This window comes from Littorina saxatilis, linkage group LG7 (assembly GCF_037325665.1).
Source record: "Littorina saxatilis isolate snail1 linkage group LG7, US_GU_Lsax_2.0, whole genome shotgun sequence".
NCBI classification, from domain to species: domain Eukaryota; kingdom Metazoa; phylum Mollusca; class Gastropoda; order Littorinimorpha; family Littorinidae; genus Littorina; species Littorina saxatilis.
In genome coordinates, this window is record NC_090251.1 from 2,234,059 (window position 1) to 2,256,470 (window position 22,412).

Below are 22,412 nucleotides of genomic sequence, written 5' to 3' on the forward strand. Positions count from 1 at the left end.
GAATAGGACATTTGAGATCATTTGAGATAACAGGTAATTACTTGGACGCATCGGGCGATAAAAGGCTGCATTGTGTCAATCCTTTGTTCGCTGCCAACTGTTTTCTGGTCCATTATAACACTTGTGGTCCATTATAACACTTGTGGTCCATTATAACACGTGTGGTATATTATAACACTTGTGGTCCATTATAACACTTGTGGTCTATTATAACACGTGTGGTCTATTAACACGTGTGGTCCATTATAACACTTGTGGTCTATTATAACACTTGTGGTCCATTATAACACTTGTGGTTCATTATAACACTTGTGGTCCATTATAACACGTGTGGTCCATTATAACACTTGTGGTCCATTATAACACGTGTGGTCTATTATAACACGTGTGGTCCATTATAACACGTGTGGTCCATTATAACACGTGTGGTCCATTATAACACTTGTGGTCCATTATAACACTTGTGTGGTCCATTATAACACTTGTGTGGTCCATTATAACACTTGTGGTCCATTATAACACTTGTGTGGTCCATTATAACACTTGTGTGGTCCATTATAACACTGTGTGGTCCATTATAACACTTGTGGTCCATTATAACACTTGTGTTCTACAGTGGAACCCCCTTAGAAGACTCTCCAATTTAAAACTCCCTCCTTTCTAAGACGCTAATTTCTCAGACGTTCTGTTTATAACCTCTGTACCCCATTTCAAGATGTTCTTCTTTTTGTAAGACCTGGTTTTCTAAGTTTTTGGGAGGTCTTACATTGGGGGGTGGGGGTGGGGTCCATTGTATAGTTATTTTCTATGGAAACACCATCACGATGTAACGTTGTAACTGCATATGGTTGTAGATCAAATTGTCACACAGTATAGCTTGGCACACACACACACACACACACACACACACACACACACACACACACACACACACACACACATACACACACACACACACACGCGCACACACACACACACACACGCACTTTCCCCAGCCATTCTCCACAGTGGCAGTACCAACCCCCACCAACCCACCCACCCACCCACCGAACACCCCCCCCCCCTCCCTCCGACCCTCCCTAGTGTTGCTGTTGCTGGACGGAGGTGAAGTAGAGGAAGACCTGCTCGAGAGAAGTCTGATGCACGCTGTAGTCCTGTACGTTCAGAGCGTCCTTGGCGTTCTCCAGTGCGCGAAACATGTCCGACATGAGCGTTTTGGGGTCCGGGACCTGGATGTGTGCGTAGCCCTGGTCAGAGTCGAAGCATTTGGCTGAGGGGAAGTGACTCTGGACGTAGGCCACGAGGGGTTCAGAGGGCGCCAGTTGATCGTCCTGCGTTATGCCCATCTTGACCGATAGCGTGAAGCCTTGACCGAAGCGCGACTTGAGGTGCTGCGTGGTGCCCAGACACTTCATTCTGCCGTTGACCATGATGGCCACACGTGTACACAGCGCCTCGCACTCCTCCATGCTGCAATCAACACAACACTTGTTGTAACGTGTACACAGCGCCTCGCACTCCTCCATGCTGCAATCAACACAACACTTAGACACACTCAACACACAACACTTGTTGTAACGCGTTACCCAGACACACTCAACACAAAACCCTTGTTGTAACGCGTTACCCAGACACACTCAACACACAACACGTGTTGTAACGCGTTACCCAGACACACTCAACACAAAACACTTGTTGTAACGCGTTACCCAGTCACACTCAACACACAACACTTGTTGTAACGCATTACCCAGACACACTCAACACAAAACACTTGTTGTAACGCGTTACCCAGTCACACTCAACACACACTTGTTGTAACGCGTTACCCAGACACACTCAACACAAAACACTTGTTGTAACGCGTTACCCAGTCACACTCAACACACAACACTTGTTGTAACGCGTTACCCAGACACACTCAACACACAACACTTGTTGTAACGCGTTACCCAGACACACTCAACACACAACACTTGTTGTAACGCGTTACCCAGTCACACTCAACACACACTTGTTGTAACGCGTTACCCAGACACACTCAACACAAAACACTTGTTGTAACGCGTTACCCAGACACACTCAACACACACTTGTAGTAACGTGTTACCCAGTCACAATCAATCAATCAATCAATATGAGGCTTACATCGCGCGTATTCCGTGGGTACAGTTCTAAGCGCAGGGATTTATTTATGCCGTGTGAGATGGAATTTTTTTTACACAATGCATCCCGCATTCACATCGGCCAGCAGATCGCAGCCATTTCGGCGCATATCCTACTTTTCATGGCCTATTATTCCAAGTCACACGGGTATTTTGGTGGACATTTTGATCTATGCCTATACAATTTTGCCAGGAAAGACCCTTTTGTCAATCGTGGGATCTTTAACGTGCACACCCCAATGTAGCGTACACAAAACCCTTGTTGTAACGCGTTACCCAGACACACTCACTACACAACCCTTGTTGTAAAACGTTACTCTATAGTCTCTGACGTTACCCAGACACAATCACCACACCACACTTGTTGTAAAACGTTACCCAGACACACTCACCACACCACACTTGTTGTAAAACGTTACCCAGACACACTCACCACACAACCCTTGTTGTAAAACGTTACCCAGACACAATCATCACACAACCCTTGTTGTAAAACGTTACCCAGACACAATCATCACACCACACTTGTTGTAAAACGTTACCCAGACACACTCACCACACAACCCTTGTTGTAAAACGTTACCCAGACACACTCACCACACAACCCTTGTTGTAAAACGTTACCCAGACACAATCACCACACCACACTTGTTGTAAAACGTTACCCAGACACAATCACCACACTTGTTGTAAAACGTTACCCAGACACAATCACCACACAGCCCTTGTTGTAAAACGTTACCCAGACACTCACCACACAACCCTTGTTGTAAAACGTTACCCAGACACAATCACCACACCACACTTGTTGTAAAACGTTACCCAGACACAATCACCACACTTGTTGTAAAACGTTACCCAGACACAATCACCACACCACACTTGTTGTAAAACGTTACCCAGACACACTCACCACACCACACTTGTTGTAAAACGTTACCCAGACACACTCACCACACAACCCTTGTTGTAAAACGTTACCCAGACACACTCACCACACAACCCTTGTTGTAAAACGTTACCCAGACACTTACCACACAACCCTTGTTGTAAAACGTTACCCAGACACACTCACCACACAGCCCTTGTTGTAAAACGTTACCCAGACACTCACCACACAACCCTTGTTGTAAAACGTTACCCAGACACACTCACCACACAACCCTTGTTGTAAAACGTTACCCAGACACACTCACCACACAGCCCTTGTTGTAAAACGTTACCCAGACACGATCACCACAACCGGTACGGTTGGCCTAGTGGTAAGGCGTCCGCCCCGTGATCGGGAGGTCGTGGGTTCGAACCCCGGCCGGGTCATACCTAAGACTTTAAAATTGGCAATCTAGTGGCTGCTCCGCCTGGCGTCTGGCATTATGGGGTTAGTGCTAGGACTAGTTGGTCCGGTGTCAGAATAATGTGACTGGGTGAGACATGAAGCCTGTGCTGCGACTTCTGTCTTGTGTGTGGCGCACGTTATGTCAAAGCAGCACCGCCCTGGTATGGACCTTCGTGGTCGGCTGGGCGTTAAGCAAACAAACAAACAAACAAACAATCACCACACCACACTTGTGGGTAAATCGTTACCTAGATCACCACACCACACTTTTATTAAAACGTTACCAAGATCACCTCACCACACTTGTAAAACGTTACCCAGATCACCACACCACACTTGTAGCAAAACGTTACCCATATCACCCAGATGACCACAAAACAATTGTAGTAAAACGTTACCCAGACACAATCTCCACACAACGGCCATGGATTGCTTTGACAGAGCGATCAGCACACAAAACCAATGTACACCGTAACCTAGCTGCAGCCACTCACTTTAACAGAGTGATCAGCACACAAAACCACTGTACACCGTAACCAAGTTGCAGCCACTCACTTTGACAGAGTGATCAGCACACAGAACCCCTGTACACCATAACCAAGCTGCAGTCACTCACTTTGACAGAGTGATCAGCACACAAAACCCCTGTACACCGTATCCAAGCTGCAGCCACTCACTTTGACAGAGTGATCAACACACAAAACCCATGTACACCGTATCCAAGCTGCAGCCACTCACTTTGACAGAGTGATCAGCACACAGAACCCCTGTACACCATAACCAAGCTGCAGCCACTCACTTTGACAGAGTGATCAGCACACAGAACCCCTGTACACCATAACCAAGATGCAGCCACTCACTTTGACAGAGTTATCAGCACACAGAACCCCTGTACACCATAACCTAGCTGCAGCCACTCACTTTGACAGAGTAATCAGCACACAGAACCCCTGTACACCGTAACCAAGCTGCAGCCACTCACTTTGACAGAGTTATCAGCACACAGAACCCATACTGTACACCATAACCAAGCTGCAGCCACTCACTTTGACAGAGTAATCAGCACACAAAACCCCTGTACACCGTAACCAAGCTGCAGCCACTCACTTCGACAGAGTGATCAGCACACAAAACCCCTGTACACCGTAACCAAGCTGCAAACACTCACTTTGACAGAGTTATCAGCACACAAAACCCCTGTACACCGTAACCAAGCTGCAGCCACTCACTTCGACAGAGTGATCAGCACACAAAACCCCTGTACACCGTAACCAAGCTGCAGGCACTCACTTTGACAGAGTGATCATCACACAGAACCCCTGTACACCGTAACCAAGCTGCAGCCACTCACTTTGACAGAGTAATCAGCACACAAAACCCCTGTACACCGTAACCAAGCTGCAGCCACTCACTTCGACAGAGTGATCAGCACACAAAACCCCTGTACACCGTAACCAAGCTGCAAACACTCACTTTGACAGAGTTATCAGCACACAAAACCCCTGTACACCGTAACCAAGCTGCAGCCACTCACTTCGACAGAGTGATCAGCACACAAAACCCCTGTACACCGTAACCAAGCTGCAGGCACTCACTTTGACAGAGTTATCAGCACACAAAACCCCTGTACACCGTAACCAAGCTGCAGCCACTCACTTTGACAGAGTTATCAGCACACAGAACCCCTGTACACCATAACCAAGCTGCAGCCACTCACTTAGATCGAAGCATGCAATCCTACTTACCAATGCTTGCCCACCCTGATCTGCTTACTTTTCAACGAAACAAGACATAGATATACACTGTATGCCCTTGTACACAACGAAATCAGTCTTTGAACTGAGACTGTGTTGGTTTGTTTGTTTGTTTGCTTAACGCCCAGTCCACCACAAAGGGTTATATCAGGGCGGTGCTGCTTTGACATTTAACGTGCGCCACACACAAGACAGAAGTAAAACATGTAAAATATTGTTTGGTTTAATTCAGCGTGTCGACGGTTGAAAGTGAACCATACCGTCCAAAAACGCCATTTTTGAAGGGTAGCCTAGCTGCGGCCAAGGACCGATGACGTCATACCCGAATATTACTCAGATCAAAGAAACATATTTTTGAGCAGAACAAAGGCAGATCTTCAAATACACGTATGTTTCTAAACAAAAACATTGCTGTTTATGTTTTGCTTTCCAAAATGTTAACCAATGAATAAACAAGTGATAACAAAAAACATGGTATATGTGTGTTTTCTGTTTGTACACATACTTTCTTATTTACATGAGGGGCAGAAAATCATTATGTTAGATTTTACATTATGCAAAAGGACTTGAATTTATCATACGTGAAACTATAGTGTTGTGTCTGCTGGTGTCAAAAACGGATGTTTAACATCTGGGCTATACCACTGAAAAGATACCCTTTACTTTTCGTTTTCACACACACACACACACACACACACACACACACACACACACACACACACACACACACACAAACACACACATACACGCACACATACACACACACACACAAACACACACACACACACACACACACACATACACACACACACACTCACACACACATACACTCGCACACAGAGACACACACACACCTGTGCGAGGTAAGGATGAGAGTGCGCCCCCCTGACCGGACCGAGGACAGCACGTCCCACAGATGGCGTCTCGCGCCGGGGTCAAGGCCGGCGGAGGGCTCGTCCAGCAGAATGACGGAGGGGTCTCCGATCAGCGACACCGCTGTGCTCAGCTTACGCTTCATCCCCCCGCTCAGATTGCCCGCCTGGCGGTCAGCAGTCAGTGTTATGCGTTAGTTGTTTGACCACAGTGAGACATTTGACACAGAGCGAGACAGTCAGTGTTATGCGTTAGTTGTTTGACCACAGTGAGACATTTGACACAGAGCGAGACAGTCAGTGTTATGCGTTAGTTGTTTGACCACAGTGAGACATTTGACACAGAGCGAGACAGTCAGTGTTATGCGTTAGTTGTTTGACCACAGTGAGACATTTGACACAGAGCGAGACAGTCAGTGTTATGCGTTAGTTGTTTGAACACAGGTAGACATTTGACACAGAGCGAGACAGTCAGCGTATGCGTTAGTTGTTTGACCACAGTGAGACATTTGACACAAAGCGAGACAGTCAGTGTTATGCGTTAGTTGTTTGACCACAGTGAGACTTCCGTCTTTGTTAATTTGAGGTCATGAAAATCTGCTTGATCTGTGACAGATTCTTTTGCTGCTCTGTCAGGGTTTTAAACATTCACAATGTAACTGTAAGTTTTTGCTTCGATGCATCTGTTTTCAGACGAGAGCAAACGAAGCTTCTTCCGCATGTGTTAGTGCGCATTGACACTTATCTGCCCTCTGGCGGCTAAACTACGGCAACACCAGACTTGGCAAAGCGGTAACTTTCGACCAACACAGCCTACCGGGACGGTGGCCTAGTGATAAGGCGTCCTCCTCGTGATCGGGAGGTCGTGGGTTCGAACCCCGGCCGGGTCATACCTTAGACTTTAAAATTGGCAATCTAGTGGCTGCTCCGCTTGGCGTCTGGCATTATGGGGTTAGTGCATGTGTGCCAGGACTGGTTGGTCCGGTGTCAGAATAATGTGACTGGGTGAGACATGAAGCCTGTGCTGCGACTTATGTCTTGTGTGTGGCGCACGTTAAATGTCAAAGCAGCACCGCCCTGATATAACCCTTCGTGGTGGACTGGGCGTTAAGCAAACAAACAAACAAACCAACACAGTCTCAGTTCAGAGACTGATTTCGTTGTGTACAAGGGCATACAGTGTATATCTATGTCTTGTTTCGTTGAAAAGTAAGCAGATCAGGGTGGGCAAGCATTGGTAAGTAGGATTGCATGCTTCGATCCCTGAGAGCGAAGGAATGACCGTCTGTTCCAGTTGAATTGGAACAGCCACGTGTGTTTGTTATTGCGAATATGAAAGCATATTCGCAAACTTCCTGCGGAATATGGCCCGATGATCGGAATAGGGTTGTGTGAGTCTATCCAACCACAACCCCCGAATTCCCCCACGTGGATCTGGATCTGGATCTGGACGTAGTACATTGCAGTAGCCAATAATGGCTGTCGTCGCAATGGGCGAGAGAGCGCAGCGTGACGGAGTTTAAAAACTTTCTATACATGCATGCCCTTCCAGGTTGGTGGTGTCAACTGCTGGAATTTGGGCAGTGTTTAAAAGCAGGATAAAAACACCTGGCGGTGCGCCTATGGTGGTGGGGCCCTGCCAACACCTGATGTAAATGTGTTGGCAGTTGCTGAATGTACCACGGAGTCTTGTAGGCGGTTCCATTCAGCCGGCGTCCTGACAAAAAAAGAGTTTCTATACGGTTCAGATCGGCTATCCGGAATTTTGAAGGGTCTCGAGTTGTTGTAGACTCGCTTCTCAACGGGGTTTTCTGATGTGCACCCGTGAAACTTTGTTGATGTAATTTTCCGCTTGGTCTTATCTGCGGGGGTGAGGAAACTTTCTGGGGGTATGGCTGGTACTTGTCCTCCCGTTATTTTATATAGCATTGTCAGGCGGAGTTGTTTGCGCCGATCTGCAAGTGTGGGTAGGTTTAGTCGCTGTAGCATTGCTGTGATGCAGCCAGGTTCTCTGGATCTGTAGTCTTTGCAGATGAATCTGGCTGCCTTGTGCTGTACCTTCTCGATTTTGTCGATGTCCTGTTTTAGATAAGGGTCCCACGTGTCTATCAGAATAACAATTTAGCTGGTTGTGCTCCATTCATCCAAATGACTCTATGCGGCATTTGTTTGTGTGTCATTAAAGTGTGTTTCTAAAGTGTGGATTTGTTTGTGTGTCATTAAAGTGTGTTTCTAAAGTGTGGATTAAATTACATATTACTTCCCCAAATCTCATAAAATAGCATTTTACTTCCGTTAAGTGCTTAAACACGTTGAACACGCTTCCCTGGTTACACAAGGGAAGCCACTCCCCCAAAGAAAATCACATAAACATAGTCATTAGACCACGTGATACCTGAGGGTAGGCTCCCCTTAACGCCACGTGACACGCGGCCGCCATCTTCTTCTCACTTCTTTCCCAACGCCTGAGCTGCTCAGACGTGTGGTTCACGCTCCGGCCTTTTTGGCCTTTTTGGCCTTTTTTCAGCTTTGTTGGAGCTGAGTTTTTCACTGGTTATCTCTACATTCGGGTGAGACCTTTCTATTTCGTATTGTGGCTAGCGTTTTCTGTTGTGGAAATTGTTTGCTAGAACTTTTTCGGTCAACATGTCTGACAAAGAACCTAAGAAGCGTGTTTCTGCTTCGGCGGGTTCTGATTCTTCTGCTAAGCGGTCAGCCAAGAAAACTAAAGCTAATCCTACGGTTCATGTTACGGACCCTACCACTGATGCTACATTTAGTGTAGTGATTGATCCTCCTGATGAGTCTCTGGTTGATTCTGCCTCTCCTGTACTTAGCAATATGCCGGCAGACAAGGCTCCGTTAGACAAGGAGCAAATGTTGGATATTTTTCAGACCTTTGCTGGTCAGCTCAAAGATATTTTTGCGGAGGAAAGGAAAGCTGCTATTTGTTTTACGTCTATTCTTCCTTCTAGAGTTGGTGGTGTGCAATCTTTGGCTAAATTGCGTACACAGTCTGCTACCGTTACGTCGGCTGACGTTTCGGCTGATTCTCCGACTTCCGATCTTTATGAGTGGCCTTGCTCGTTTCCGGAACTGGCTTCAGGTGTCCCTCACCTTCAAGGTATGTCTGGTCAGGCACGTGTAGTTAGCTGCCGTTCCGCGGCAGTGGGTGACGATAGTGTCTTACAAGGGCGTCCAACAGCGGGTACATCCTCCCGTCTCGCGGACGTTTCTTGTGCCATCCCACCGGGAGTGCGTCGAGAGCGTGAACTGCATCACGTTGCGTCGACAGCACAGGCATCTTCACTTCCGCATGCGGAACAGGAAGAAGACATTGGCCAGATGTCACGAGATGTCGGTTCCGGTTACCGCTGCCAGTGACGCGGAGCGTACTGAACGCGGTTTCTTACCGGAAGCCAGCGCTTTTGCGCAAGACTCTTCTTCCGTTTATGGGGGTACTACTTCCGATCCGGATGAAGAAGTTTTCCGGTTGCCGATGAGGTTTCACCAGTCTATTGCTCTTGCAGCAGAGGTGACGTCACGGTACTTTCCGGAAGGAGTGGTCGCAGCTGTGGATGCTTCTGCTCCTAAGTCAGCGGTTGACGATTTTTTACCGTCGCAACCTGTCTCCTCGGGGTTTTGTTTCTCAGAATCTCCCTTGGTGGCATACGAGATGGCGAAGGTTTTGACTACTAACCCATCGCAGGGTAGTAACATACCTCTTCGGCCAGTGCCGCTACTGGTAGCGCATGGTCCAGCCCCTCCTTCAGTGGAACCATGGCTGGCCACTGAACAGCAGGCCTCTGTTTTTCGCCATGCCGCACACAAGAAGTTAGTGTTGAGACACTCCACTCGCGGTTTGATTCAAACCTTTGCCCTGCCTCGGGCAACACTTCCGGTGACTCCGGCTGTTGACTTCCTGCGTTTTGAGCCGTTCAGGAAGGACAAGGCTTTTCCTTACACTGAATCCTCTCTGCTGGGGATAGAGGAAGCAGGCAGATCTGCACTGGAACTTGCATCCCTCTCGGATACGCTGCTGCGTTCTTTGACGCATGCGCTTACTTCTTCCCTTGAACCCTTTGAGTTCAGGCAAGATGCAAGCGAACAGGATGTGGCTACCCTTTTGTCTGCGCTGGCAAACGTTTCAGCGCAACAAATGGCGTCATCAGCACGGCTCTACGCTCATGCAGTTTTTACTCGAAGGGATAACTTCCTGTCCGAGTCCAGACTGCAGGATCGTCGAACTGTTGACTCTTTGCGCACATCTCCTTTCACTGAGGATGCGCTTTTTGGTCCTTTGGCTCTTGATGCCCTTCACAAGGAGACTCAGGAGGCAAAGGATTTGGAGTTTGCCAAATGCACACAACGCTCCGCTAGTCAACATACCAAACAATCCAGCTCTGCTACCCACATGACCCCTGCGGTTAAAGGTGGCTTTAAGCAAAACTCTGGTTCCTCTCGAGGCCGTGGAAGGGGTTCTTCTTCTTCCAATAAGAAGCCTTCCTTTGGCAAGTCTCGGGGGTCTGGGCGAAAGCCCAACCCCCAATGATACCCCCCCGATCCGGTTATCCCTGCAGCCTCCAGTCAGAACGTACCCAACCATTGGATTGTAGGGATAATCAGATCGGGGTTCCGGCTTCTCTGGAAAGAGGACAAGGCTCCCCTTACCAGAGTTCTCCCTCTCTTTTCTTTTCCGGCCAACAAAGAATCAGTCATGGTCATAAATGCCGAGATTCTGGCCCTTTTACGGAAGCAAGTGTTGGAGGAAGTACTAGATCATTCCTCCCCCGGTTTTTACAACCGAATTTTTGTGGTGCCCAAGGCTTCAGGGGGGTGGCGCCCAGTTCTGGACCTTTCCTCCCTGAACGCCTATCTGAGAGACATTCGCTTTACCATGGAAACCCCAGCTACGGTCAGGGACGCCCTTCGCCCGGGCGACTGGGTTACCTCTGTCGACCTCTCAGACGCGTATTTTCATCTACTCATCCATCACTTGGACAGGACGTGGTTGAGGTTTCGATGGGGGAACAAGGCTTACCAGTTTCGGGCCCTGCCCTTCGGCCTCTCATTAGCGCCATGGATCTTCACTATGGTTGTACGGCAGATTTGTGCGCTAATCCGGCAAAAGGGTGTGCGTCTTTGGGCGTATTTAGACGATTGGCTGATACTGCATCAGGCTCGAGATCTTTGCCTTTCCCACACTCATGTCGTCCTACGTCTAGCAATGGATATGGGATTTGCAGTCAATCAGACCAAGTCGGATCTCACTCCTTCTCAGGTGTTTTCCTACCTGGGCATGAGCTTCGACACGGTAGCTTGGACCGTTCGGCCCTCTCTCAGGAGAGTGGACAAACTTCAAGACTTAATCAGAAACCTGAACAAACAACACAGAGCCCCTGTGAGGATTCTGGCGTCTGTGTTAGGACAGATGGAATCAATGTCCAAACTTGTTCCGCTGGGACGAGTTTACAAACGTCCATTTCAGTCAGCGCTGGCAGCGGCTTGGAATCCGGCCTCTCAAGGCTGGGAGTTGTCTGTCCCCCTTCGGGACTGGTTTCGTCACACAACCAATCAATGGCTGCAGACGGAATGGATTTCACAGGGCGTTCCGATTGTTCTCCCGCCCTACAGTGCAGAGCTTTGCACAGATGCCTCCCTGGTGGGATGGGGGGCTCATTTGGGACAGCACACGGCCTCAGGCCTCTGGAGTGCTGTCCAGATGAAATCCCACATCAACAGTCTCGAACTCGAAACTGTTGCTCAGGGCCTGCTGGCCTTTCTGTCTCATCTGCAAGACAAGCATGTGCGCGTCCTGACGGACAACACCACTGTTGCGGCCTATATCAACAACCAGGGCGGGGTACGCTCTCCCTCCCTGTCGCTTCGGGCTTGTCAGATTCTGGCCTGGTGCCAGCAACATCGGATCGATCTGTCCGCGAAACATCTTCCGGGACGGTTGAACGTCGTGGCAGATGCTCTCAGCCGGTCTTTTCGTGTGATTCACACAGAGTGGACTGTCACGCATCATGCGCTTCAGCGGCTTTGGGTTCACTTCGACAAAGCAATGATCAATCTGTTCGCGACACGTTTTTCGAGGAGACTTCCTCTCTTCGTTTCCCCGTGTCCGGATCCAGAGGCAATGGCAGTGAATGCCCTGGAACTGGATTGGTCGGACCTGTCTGCTTACGCGTTTCCCCCACCATCCCTTCTCGGGAAAGTGTTACGGAAAGCGGAATTGGAACGTCCCTCCCTGGTGTTAGTAGCTCCGTTGTGGACCAGCCAACACTGGTATCCGGACCTACTGCGTCTGTCTCGGGGCTCTCCCGTCCCTCTCAATCTCGTAAAGGGAGAGCTTCTGCAACCAAGAACAGGCATTCCTCACGAAAATCCGCAGTCTCTGCGTCTTCACGGGTGGAGGTTGTAAGAAACTCTCTTAAGCACGCAGGGGCGTCTGACGTTACTGTCTCGTTGATTCAGAAAGCTCACAGAGCTTCAACCAGTTCTGTTTATTCCTCTCACTGGAAGGCTTGGAATACTTGGTGTCAGTTAAACAACGTCAACCCAGTAGCGCCTAGGTCTATGCAAGTCGCTAACCATTTAGCTTGGTTGTCTTCACAGGGGTGTTCTGCCTCCTCCCTTAAAGTCAGAAGATCTGCTATATCTTCAACATTAAGACAGTTAGGGCATGTTATCAATCTTGGCGGTCCAATAGCTTCAGTGCTGAAAGGCGCCTCGATTGCAGATGTTAAAGCTAAACAACCCGTACCGGCTTGGGATCTCTTTCTTGTTCTTGAATTTTTGAGATCGTCAGAATTTGAGCCTTTGCATGCTGCAAGCTTACCAAATCTAACCCGCAAGACACTGATGTTACTGTTGTTAGCTACGGCCAGACGCAGTAGCGAGGTACATTCTTTATCTGGCCTGCAGAAAGACATTTCGTTTCAATCAGACGGTTCCGTCTCGCTTAAGTTTCGACCAGATTTTCTGGCAAAAAATCAGAGGCCAGATGAGCAATCACCAGTGATCACAGTTCGTCCACTGTCTAATATTTTAGCTCCAAACGATCCAGATCTTATGAACTGTCCGGTTCGTGCGCTAACTTCTTACTTATCTCGTACAAGCCCTATTCGGGCTAGTAGTCAGAAGCTGTTATTCATCTCCACGAACACAGCTAGACACAAAGACATTGCCAAAGTCACTTTAGCAAAATGGGCTTCCACGCTCATTAGACAAGGCTATGTGTGGTGGCAGCAGAATGATGATGGGCGTCCTCCTCAGTTCATCCTACCTCTCTCCTCGTCGAGGACTCATGAGACCCGCGCTTGGGCCTCCTCTCTCGCTGTACTCAAGTCCAGGCGTCTCTCTGAGGTCTTGGGCGCCGCTTACTGGAGATCAGAAGACGTCTTCCTGAACTACTATTTGAGGGGCGTCGCTGGCACTCGTCCTGATGGAAGCAACGTCCTACCTGCGGTCGTGGTTGCCGGGCAGGCTCTACCCAGAACTTAGGGTGAGTTATCTGTCTGCTTATTTTCATGATTTTGTAATCCCACCTCAATCTGCTATTTTATGAGATTTGGGGAAGTAATATGTAATTTAATCAAAAATTTTAGTGTAAATTTTCATTTGATTAATATACTTACCCAAATCTCATATCAAATGCCCTCCCACCTACCCCGCTTTCAGACTTGCTCAGGCTGGTCAAGAATTGAGAAGAAGATGGCGGCCGCGTGACACGTGGCGTTAAGGGGAGCCTACCCTCAGGTATCACGTGGTCTAGTGACTATGTTTATGTGATTTTCTTTTGGGGGAGTGGCTTCCCTTGTGTAACGAGGGAAGCGTGTTCAACGTGTTTAAGCACTTAACAGAAGTAAAATGCTATTTTATGAGATTTGGGTAAGTATATTAATCTTATAAAAATGTACACTAAAATTTTTGATTTGTTTGTGTGTCATTAAAGTGTGTTTCTAAAGTGTGGATTTGTTTGTGTGTCATTAAAGTGTGTTTCTAAAGTGTGGATTTGTTTGTGTGTCATTAAAGTGTGTTTCTAAAGTGTGGATTTGTTTGTGTGTCATTAAAGTGTGTTTCTAAAGTGTGGATTTGTTTGTGTGTCATTAAAGTGTGTTTCTAAAGTGTGGATTTGTTTGTGTGTCATTAAAGTGTGTTTCTTAAGTGTGGATTTGTTTGTGTCATTAAAGTGTGTTTCTAAAGTGTGGATTTGTTTGTGTGTCATTAAAGCGTGTTTCTAAAGTGTGGATTTGTTTGTGTGTCATTAAAGCGTGTTTCTAAAGTGTGGATTTGTTTGTGTGTCATTAAAGCGTGTTTCTAAAGTGTGGATTTGTTTGTGTGTCATTAAAGCGTGTTTCTAAAGTGTGGATTTGTTTGTGTGTCATTAAAGCGTGTTTCTAAAGTGTGGATTTGTTTGTGTGTCATTAAAGTGTGTTTCTAAAGTGTGGATTTGTTTGTGTGTCATTAAAGCGTGTTTCTAAAGTGTGGATTTGTCACAATGATGTTACCTGCACTAATAGGTTGACTGTTGTGTTTTCATGTTGTTTAAACCAAGACAGGTGTGTGAACTCACTCGCTTGGCGCCGTGCGAGCCGAGCTCAAGGATATTAAGGAATGACGTGACGCATTCCTGCAGGTGTGAATCGGGGATGCCGCGCAGCCTCCCGAACATGGACAGTGTCTCCTCGCACGTCATGTGTTCGATCAGCGGGTCTGTCTGCGGGCAGTACCCCATGCTGCGCTGGACCTGAACAATATAAAATACACAATACATAAGACAAAACTACACGGTATTTTATTTTTTTTACACAAAAAAAGACATTTTACACAGATCGAGACAGTGAGAGACATCCGAGACATCCGAGACGTTCTCCCAGCAGTCGAGGTAATCAATGACTGTCCAGATCTGTGTCAAATATATCATTTGTGTCAAATATACAAGTAAAATTAATGTATAGTTAGCGAGAACTCCTTATATTTTGTTCAGGATTAAACGCACACAAGCATGCACACTCTTTTGTTGTCCAGCCAGCAGCATGCACACTCTTTTGTTGTCCAGCCAGCAGCATGCACACTCTTTTGTTGTCCAGCCAGCAGCATGAACATGAGTTTTTTTTTGTCGACTTGAGCTAAAATGAGAAATATCCAGTGTTCGGTAGATACACATCACATTAGCACAATCTTGGGAATTAGCCCTGATATTGCGGCTAAGATTTTATTTTACTCATCTAACAAGAAAAACGATTGCTTAGACGACTCTCCTTCGCCATTTTCCAGTGACCCCCCTTCGTAGACCCCTTACCCTCCGCCCCAAAATAAGACGTGCTCCCTCCCCTTGAGGTCCCTCGTAACCCAAAATAAGACGTATTCCCTCCCCTTGAGGTCCCTCGTAACCCAATAGAAGACTCCCTCCCCTTGAGGTCCCTCGTAACCCGATAGAAGACTCCCTCCCCTTGAGGTCCCTCGTAACCCGATAGAAGACTCCCTCCCCTTGAGGTCCCTCGTAACCCGATAGAAGACTCCCTCCCCTTGAGGTCCCTCGTAACCCGATACAAGAATCCCTCCCCTTGAGGTCCCCCGTAACCCAGTAGAAGACTCCCTCCCCTTGAGGTCCCTCGTAACCCAATAGAAGACTCCCTCCCCTTGAGGTCTCTCGTAACCCGATAGAAGACTCCCTCCCCTTGAGGTCCCTCGTAACCCGATAGAAGACTCCCTACCCTTGAGGTCCCTCGTAACCCAATAGAAGACTCCCTCTCTTCTTACCCCATACCCCGACAATCCTACCCAATAGAAGACTCCCTCCCCTTGAGGTCCCTCGTAACCCGATAGAAGACTCCCTACCCTTGAGGTCCCTCGTAACCCAATAGAAGACTCCCTCCCTTCTTACCCCATTACCCCGACAATCCTACCCAATAGAAGACTCCCTCCCCTTGAGGTCCCTCGTAACACGATAGAAGACTCCCTCCATTCTTACCCCATCCCCCGACAATCCTACCCAATAGAAGACTCCCTCCCCTTGAGGTCCCTCGTAACCCGATAGAAGACTCCCTCCCTTCTTACCCCATCCCCCGACAATCCTACCCGATAGAAGACTCCCTCCCTTCTTACCCCATCCCCCGATCATCCTACCCGATAGAAGACTCCCTCCCTTCTTACCCCGTCCCCCGATCATCCTACCCGATAGAAGACTCCCTCCCCTCTTACCCCGTCCCCCGATCATCCTACCCGATAGAAGACTCCCTCTCTTCTTACCCCGTCCCCCGAACATCCTACCCGATAGAAGACTCCCTCCATTCTTACCCCGTCCCCCGATCATCCTACCCGATAGAAGATTCCCTCCCCTCTTACCCCGTCCCCCGATCATCCTACCCGATAGAAGACTCCCTCTCTTCTTACCCCGTCCCCCGAACATCCTACCCGATAGAAGACTCCCTCCATTCTTACCCCGTCCCCCGATCATCCTACCCGATAGAAGACTCCCTCCATTCTTACCCCGTCCCCCGATCATCCTACCCGATAGAAGACTCCCTCTATTCTTACCCCGTCCCCCGATCATCCTACCCGATAGAAGACTCCCTCCCTTCTTACCCCGTCCCCCGATCATCCTACCCGATAGAAGACTCCCTCCCTTCTTACCCCGTCCCCCGATCATCCTACCCGATAGAAGACTCCCTCCCTTCTTACCCCGTCCCCCAACAATCCTACCCGATAGAAGACCCCCTCCCTTCTTACCCCCGTCCCCCGACAATCCTACCCGATAGAAGACTCCCTCCCTTCTTACCCCGTCCCCCGATCATCCTACCCGATAGAAGACTCCCTCCCTTTTTACCCCGTCCCCCGATCATCCTACCCGATAGAAGACTCCCTCCCTTCTTACCCCGTCCCCCGATCATCCTACCCGATAGAAGACTCCCTCCCTTCTTACCCCGTCCCCCGATCATCCTACCCGATAGAAGACTCCGTCCCTTTCAAGAACCCCATCCCCCGATCATCTTACCCAATAGAAGACTCCGTCCCTTTCAAGAACCCCATCCCCCGATCATCCTACCCAATAGAAGACTCCCTCCCTTTTAAGAACCCCATCCCCCGATCATCCTACCCAATAGAAGACTCCCTCCTTTTTAAGAACCCCATCCCCCGATTAGACCCACAGCTCTTTCCAGACACAGTTTTCTCAGATGTTCTATTCATAAACTCAGTTTACCCACATTTAAAAAAAAATAATTCAAGGCATAATTTTGTCCGATTTTTTTTTTTTTTTTTTTTTTTTTTTTTGGGGGGGGGGGCGGGTGTCTTTACAGGAGGTCTCCACTGTAAATCCCCCCCCCCATCTCCAACCACCCCCACCATCTCCAACCACCCCCACCATCTCCAACCACCCCCACCCCCCCAAAAAAAATTTAAATAAATTGAAAAATGCTGTTCCAGCTTCACAAAATAATGTTCAAAAGAATATTCATGTCTGACTATTTAACACAAAGAAACCAACATTTTCTTTACCAAATCAATGTGTAGCTGGCCAAGAAAAAAATATGTGTACTTAGGCATTTGCGTGACCTCATTTCTGACACTATGACATCATATTACCAATTTAGTGCCCCATATGGCTTTTTGACCAATCAGGACGGATTCTAGGTGACCCTCGAAATGTTATAACGTTCAGGCAGGGACCCTTTTTGTTTATCAAGCTAAAAATGAACAAGACAAAGTACAAATTTAAATCAGCAATATCAGTGTGATTTATTCTAAAGAATGACACTTCAAATGCTGTCAGATAATACTCTCTTTATCTAAAAAATACCGAAAAGCGAGTTTTGTCGGTGGGTGCTTTACGGAACAGCGAGGCACCGCCCATCCTCTGAGTGTGCAATGCCGAATCGCTCACTTGAAATCTAAAATTATCAAAGCCTTCGGAAAATCAAGTGAAATTGGGTCACTCGCTTTACGTCAAATGTATCTTTACGTCATTTCCCATCCGTCTGGAGTCGGTTCTAAATCTGTCGCTCTCTGTTCAACAAGAAAAAGCGAAGCAACCGAAACGCATGTTCAACATGGTTTGTTGTTTGTCAAACGCATTTGACCTGTGAATATTCATCACGTAAGGTATGTTACTCTGATTGGCTGACCCAGGTCACGAGAATTATTTGACTGACAGGCATAATCAGGTAGGAGCGCTCCAGTTCCCATTGCGGCTGTTCTGTCTAATTCGCGGGGTCGCTTCGAAATTTCTTTTGGTCGAATTAAACGGTAATAAAACCGTTATTTCCAATATGCTGACTGTTAGCAAATGATAAACAAGAAGGGCAAAGCCCATACGACTCACATGCTTGACCTTGACCTTTACATGACCTTGACCTTTAGGGTCAAGGTCAAATAACTAAACCTAGCAATGACATCATACACTAAGAACTGCTTTACACATTTTTCCTACCAAAATACATGTAACCTCAAGGTCATGCAACACAAAGCTGTTAATTTAAGACATAGGAAGTACAATGGTGCTTATTGGCTCTTTCTACCATGAGATATGGTCACTTTTAGTGGTTCACTACCTTATTTTGGTCACATTTCATAAGGGTCAAAGTGACCTTGACCTTGATCATATGTGACCAAATGTGTCTCATGATGAAAGCATAACATGTGCCCCACATAATTTTTAAGTTTGAAACAGTTATCTTCCATAGTTCAGGGTCAAGGTCACTTCAAAATATGTATACAATCCAACTTTGAAGAGCTCCTGTGACCTTGACCTTGTAGCAAGGTAAACCAAACTGGTATCAAAAGATGGGGCTTACTTTGCCCTATATATCATATATAGGTGAGGTATTCAATCTCAAAAACTTCAGAGAAAATGTGAAAAATGTGAAAAATAGCTGTTTTTAGACAACATTTATGGCCCCTGCGACCTTGACCTTGAAGCAAGGTCAAGATGCTATGTATGTTTTTTGGGGCCTTGTCATCATACACCATCTTGCCAAATTTGGTACTGATAGACTGAATAGTGTCCAAGAAATATCCAACGTTAAAGTTTTCCGGACGGACGTCCGGACGACTCGGGTGAGTACATAGACTCACTTTTGCTTCGCATGTAAGTCAAAAACGCTGGCGCTGGACCCAAGTACTCTTCAGACTGGCTCGCTCCCCCAGTATGAAAGTATGAAAGTTTTTGTCTTGTGCACGTGGATTTAAAAAAAAAATTAAATTTATTTTACACAATTAAAAAAATTATTAGAATAAAATAAAACATTAAAACGTTCATAATAAACAATAGTAAACAAGAATTTAAAAAAAATAAGAGGCGAAGCCTTCAAGGCTCACGTAAGAAATAGACAAACAGTAACACAAACTCAATCACTCCGTCACACATACACACCCACACACACAGTAAGCTTAGGTGACGACTGTGCAAGAAAGAGAGACACTAGATCTAGATCTGTCTGTGTCTGCATGTAGCCTACTTACAGGGACACGACTGCCAAATAGTCTCGGCCCGCTCAAAATAACAATGACCGAGACCACACACACCACGCGAGAGAGAAAGACTACAGGGAGGCATGCAGTCATGATGCATTAATTGACGTCAAACACTTTTGACCGTGACGTAATCTTATGCGAGCTTTATCCATAGTCTTGGATAACCACTCACACATAGACTCGGAAATGTTAAAGTTTCTACCACAGACATACACACACACGCACACACGCACGCACAAACGCACGCACAGACAGACAAAGTTACGATCGCATAGGCTACACTTACGTGAGCCAAAAATTAGACCGCTCATGCCGGGAATCGAACCCGGATCACTTTGGCCATAGTCGGACGCGCTTTCCATCACGCCATTGGCAGTAAACTCAAATGACTAGACTGCTAACGTTGCTGCTTCATAAAATTAGGTCGCGCAGTGGCACACGCACGCAAAGCACGCACGCACGCACGCAAAGCCTGGTTGTCGCTGGCTGACTGGGCGGTTCTATGAGCCCATGAGCGATACGCATGCTTTTCATGACTGTCAAGAATGAATTATCTACAATACCGACTGTCAGTCAGAAGGCTACTATTTCATTTATACGCATTCGTTATTCTCCTCCGATTCATTCCAACAATAAAAGAAAAAACGTGGAGCTCAATATGTTTATATAGCTCACTGGTAAAGCATGTACATAATATCAACGCTCAGGATTCACACACATATACACAATACGCCCAGGGTTCTAGATGAGTAAATTAATGTGTTACCCCATCACCAGAACAGCGTAGTGTAGTTCATCTCTGTTTCTCCATCACCCAGCCGACGCGGCGACTCCTGGCGTGGTCCGTAAAGTCCGGTTAGTAGATCACGTCGCTCTGCTTCGTGCATCTTCATCTCTTCATGCGTCTGCTTGAATGGTCAAACAAGCTCTCGCGAATTCCGTCTTCTGTCTCTTGGAAAGACTCCTGTGAAAGTAATTCTTGAGTCAGTATTTCCATAGGCATAACACACACACCAATTCACTCATCATTCACCCTGGGCTGTAATTACACTCTACATTCAACCACACACACACGAATTCTTAAATAACTACTGTCAATACTAATATCAATTCCCATCCATGTCCGAGTTATTTATCCACACATTAAACAACAACTATTCAGAATATCCAGATTAAGAACTAGTACAATGAACACTTAAGTTAACATAGCAGCGAATATCAAGAATGCCTATTCATAAACATACTAGTGTTCCTTAGCGAAAACATATCATGAAAAATAGTTTACCTGAGCACGCGAGCAAAGAATCTTCCCCGACTTGCCGCTTACATGTTCAATGGGCAAGTGAAGCTAACAGCTTAGGTGACTGGCGACAAGTCTAACAGCTCACCTTACAAAAAATGGACATTCAGGTTTTTCACCTGTTGCACGTGAGTGCGTGGAGACTCGGCTCTACAGGTAACAGTACAGGCCCCATAATCATGGTCCAACAGGCATGCGAATCAATAATAATGTTTTTCGCGATACGAGTCTACTTCTATCAATTAATGCATACTAATAACAGCATCATTCCATCATTAATTAAGTACTCATATTACATACATGTTCATACATAAAACCCATAAATGTCATATCTGACAATGCCCCCCACTTCAAGTAGAAAGCTGCATAAAAGATTTCTCATTTCTTAACTCGATAACACCATACAAATGTTATCATCCATGATAATACATTGCATTTAACACAATAAATCCCACTCAAAGTGTCGACTTCACTACTTGTATATAAAGTACCTATACAAACAGATCTGACTTCCAGGGCCATTTTTCTTCTTGTTCAAAGAGTTTGATCACAGACTGATCGAGACAACAAATCCGCAAACTGATTGCACTGGCCTGCAATCGGCTGAACAACGAACTTGAACTCCTGAAGAGACAACACCCAACGCATCACACGACTGTTCTTGAGCCTACATGACGCCATGTATGTGAGTGGCCTGTGATCCGTCTGTATGACAAATTCCCGGCAAAGCAGGTAGCGCGAGAACTTTGTGAGTCCCCAAACAATGGCAAGACATTCACGTTCGATGGTAGAGTACCTGGACTCTCGATCAAGCAGTTTTCGACTGGCATAAGCAACAGGATGTAGAAGACCCTCCTTTTCCTGCAGAAGAACTGCACCCAAACCTGTCGAACTTGCATCAGTTCTCACAACGAAATCTTGACTCAGGTCAGGCAAGAGAAGAACAGGGAAGGTAGACAGCACCTCCTGAACAGCTTTCAGCGCAGAATCACATTCTGCCGTCCATGTGATAGTTTTGCCATGATCGTCTCGGGTTAGATCCGTCAAAGGAGCTGTCAAAGTTGCAAAGTTAGGGACGTATCGCCTGTAGTAACTTAACAACCCCATCAGGGAACGAACCTGCTTCTTTGTCGTTGGCCGATTCACAGACAAAATCTTCTTGACCTTCCCGTCCTCTGGTTTGAGATATCCTCGACCGACAACATGTCCGAGAAACTCCAACTCAGAAAACCCAGCAAACAGTTTGGATGGTCGAGCCGTGAGACGAAATCTCTGCATCTTGCTCAGAACAGCCCGAACCTGCTTCACGTGGTCTGACCATGTTTGCGTAGCAATGAGAATGTCATCGTAAAAGTTGACTGCTGAGTTCTCTGCTAGATTAAGCTTCCGCATCATCCGAGCAAAAGTTGCTGGAGCTGAGACCAGTCCAAATGGCATTTTAACCCATTGGAACAACCCAAGAGGAGTTTGGAAAGCTGTTTTATGTCTATCTTCCGGCTTGAT

At 46.9% G+C, this 22,412-nt stretch overlaps 1 protein-coding gene across 1 annotated transcript in view; it reads right to left on the bottom strand.

The window, feature by feature from the left end:
- Positions 1-1,073: 1,073 nt before the first annotated feature.
- LOC138972028 (phospholipid-transporting ATPase ABCA3-like) overlaps positions 1,074-22,412 on the bottom strand; it is a 44,378-nt gene continuing 23,039 nt past the window's right edge. Inside the window, exons 5-7 of the mRNA XM_070344869.1 lie at positions 14,709-14,882; positions 6,110-6,294; positions 1,074-1,470 (exon numbers count right to left, since the gene is read on the bottom strand). Of these exons, the coding sequence (XP_070200970.1) occupies positions 1,080-1,470; positions 6,110-6,294; positions 14,709-14,882 (750 nt within the window). The 3' untranslated portion in view covers positions 1,074-1,079. The remainder of the gene's footprint in view (positions 1,471-6,109; positions 6,295-14,708; positions 14,883-22,412) is intronic.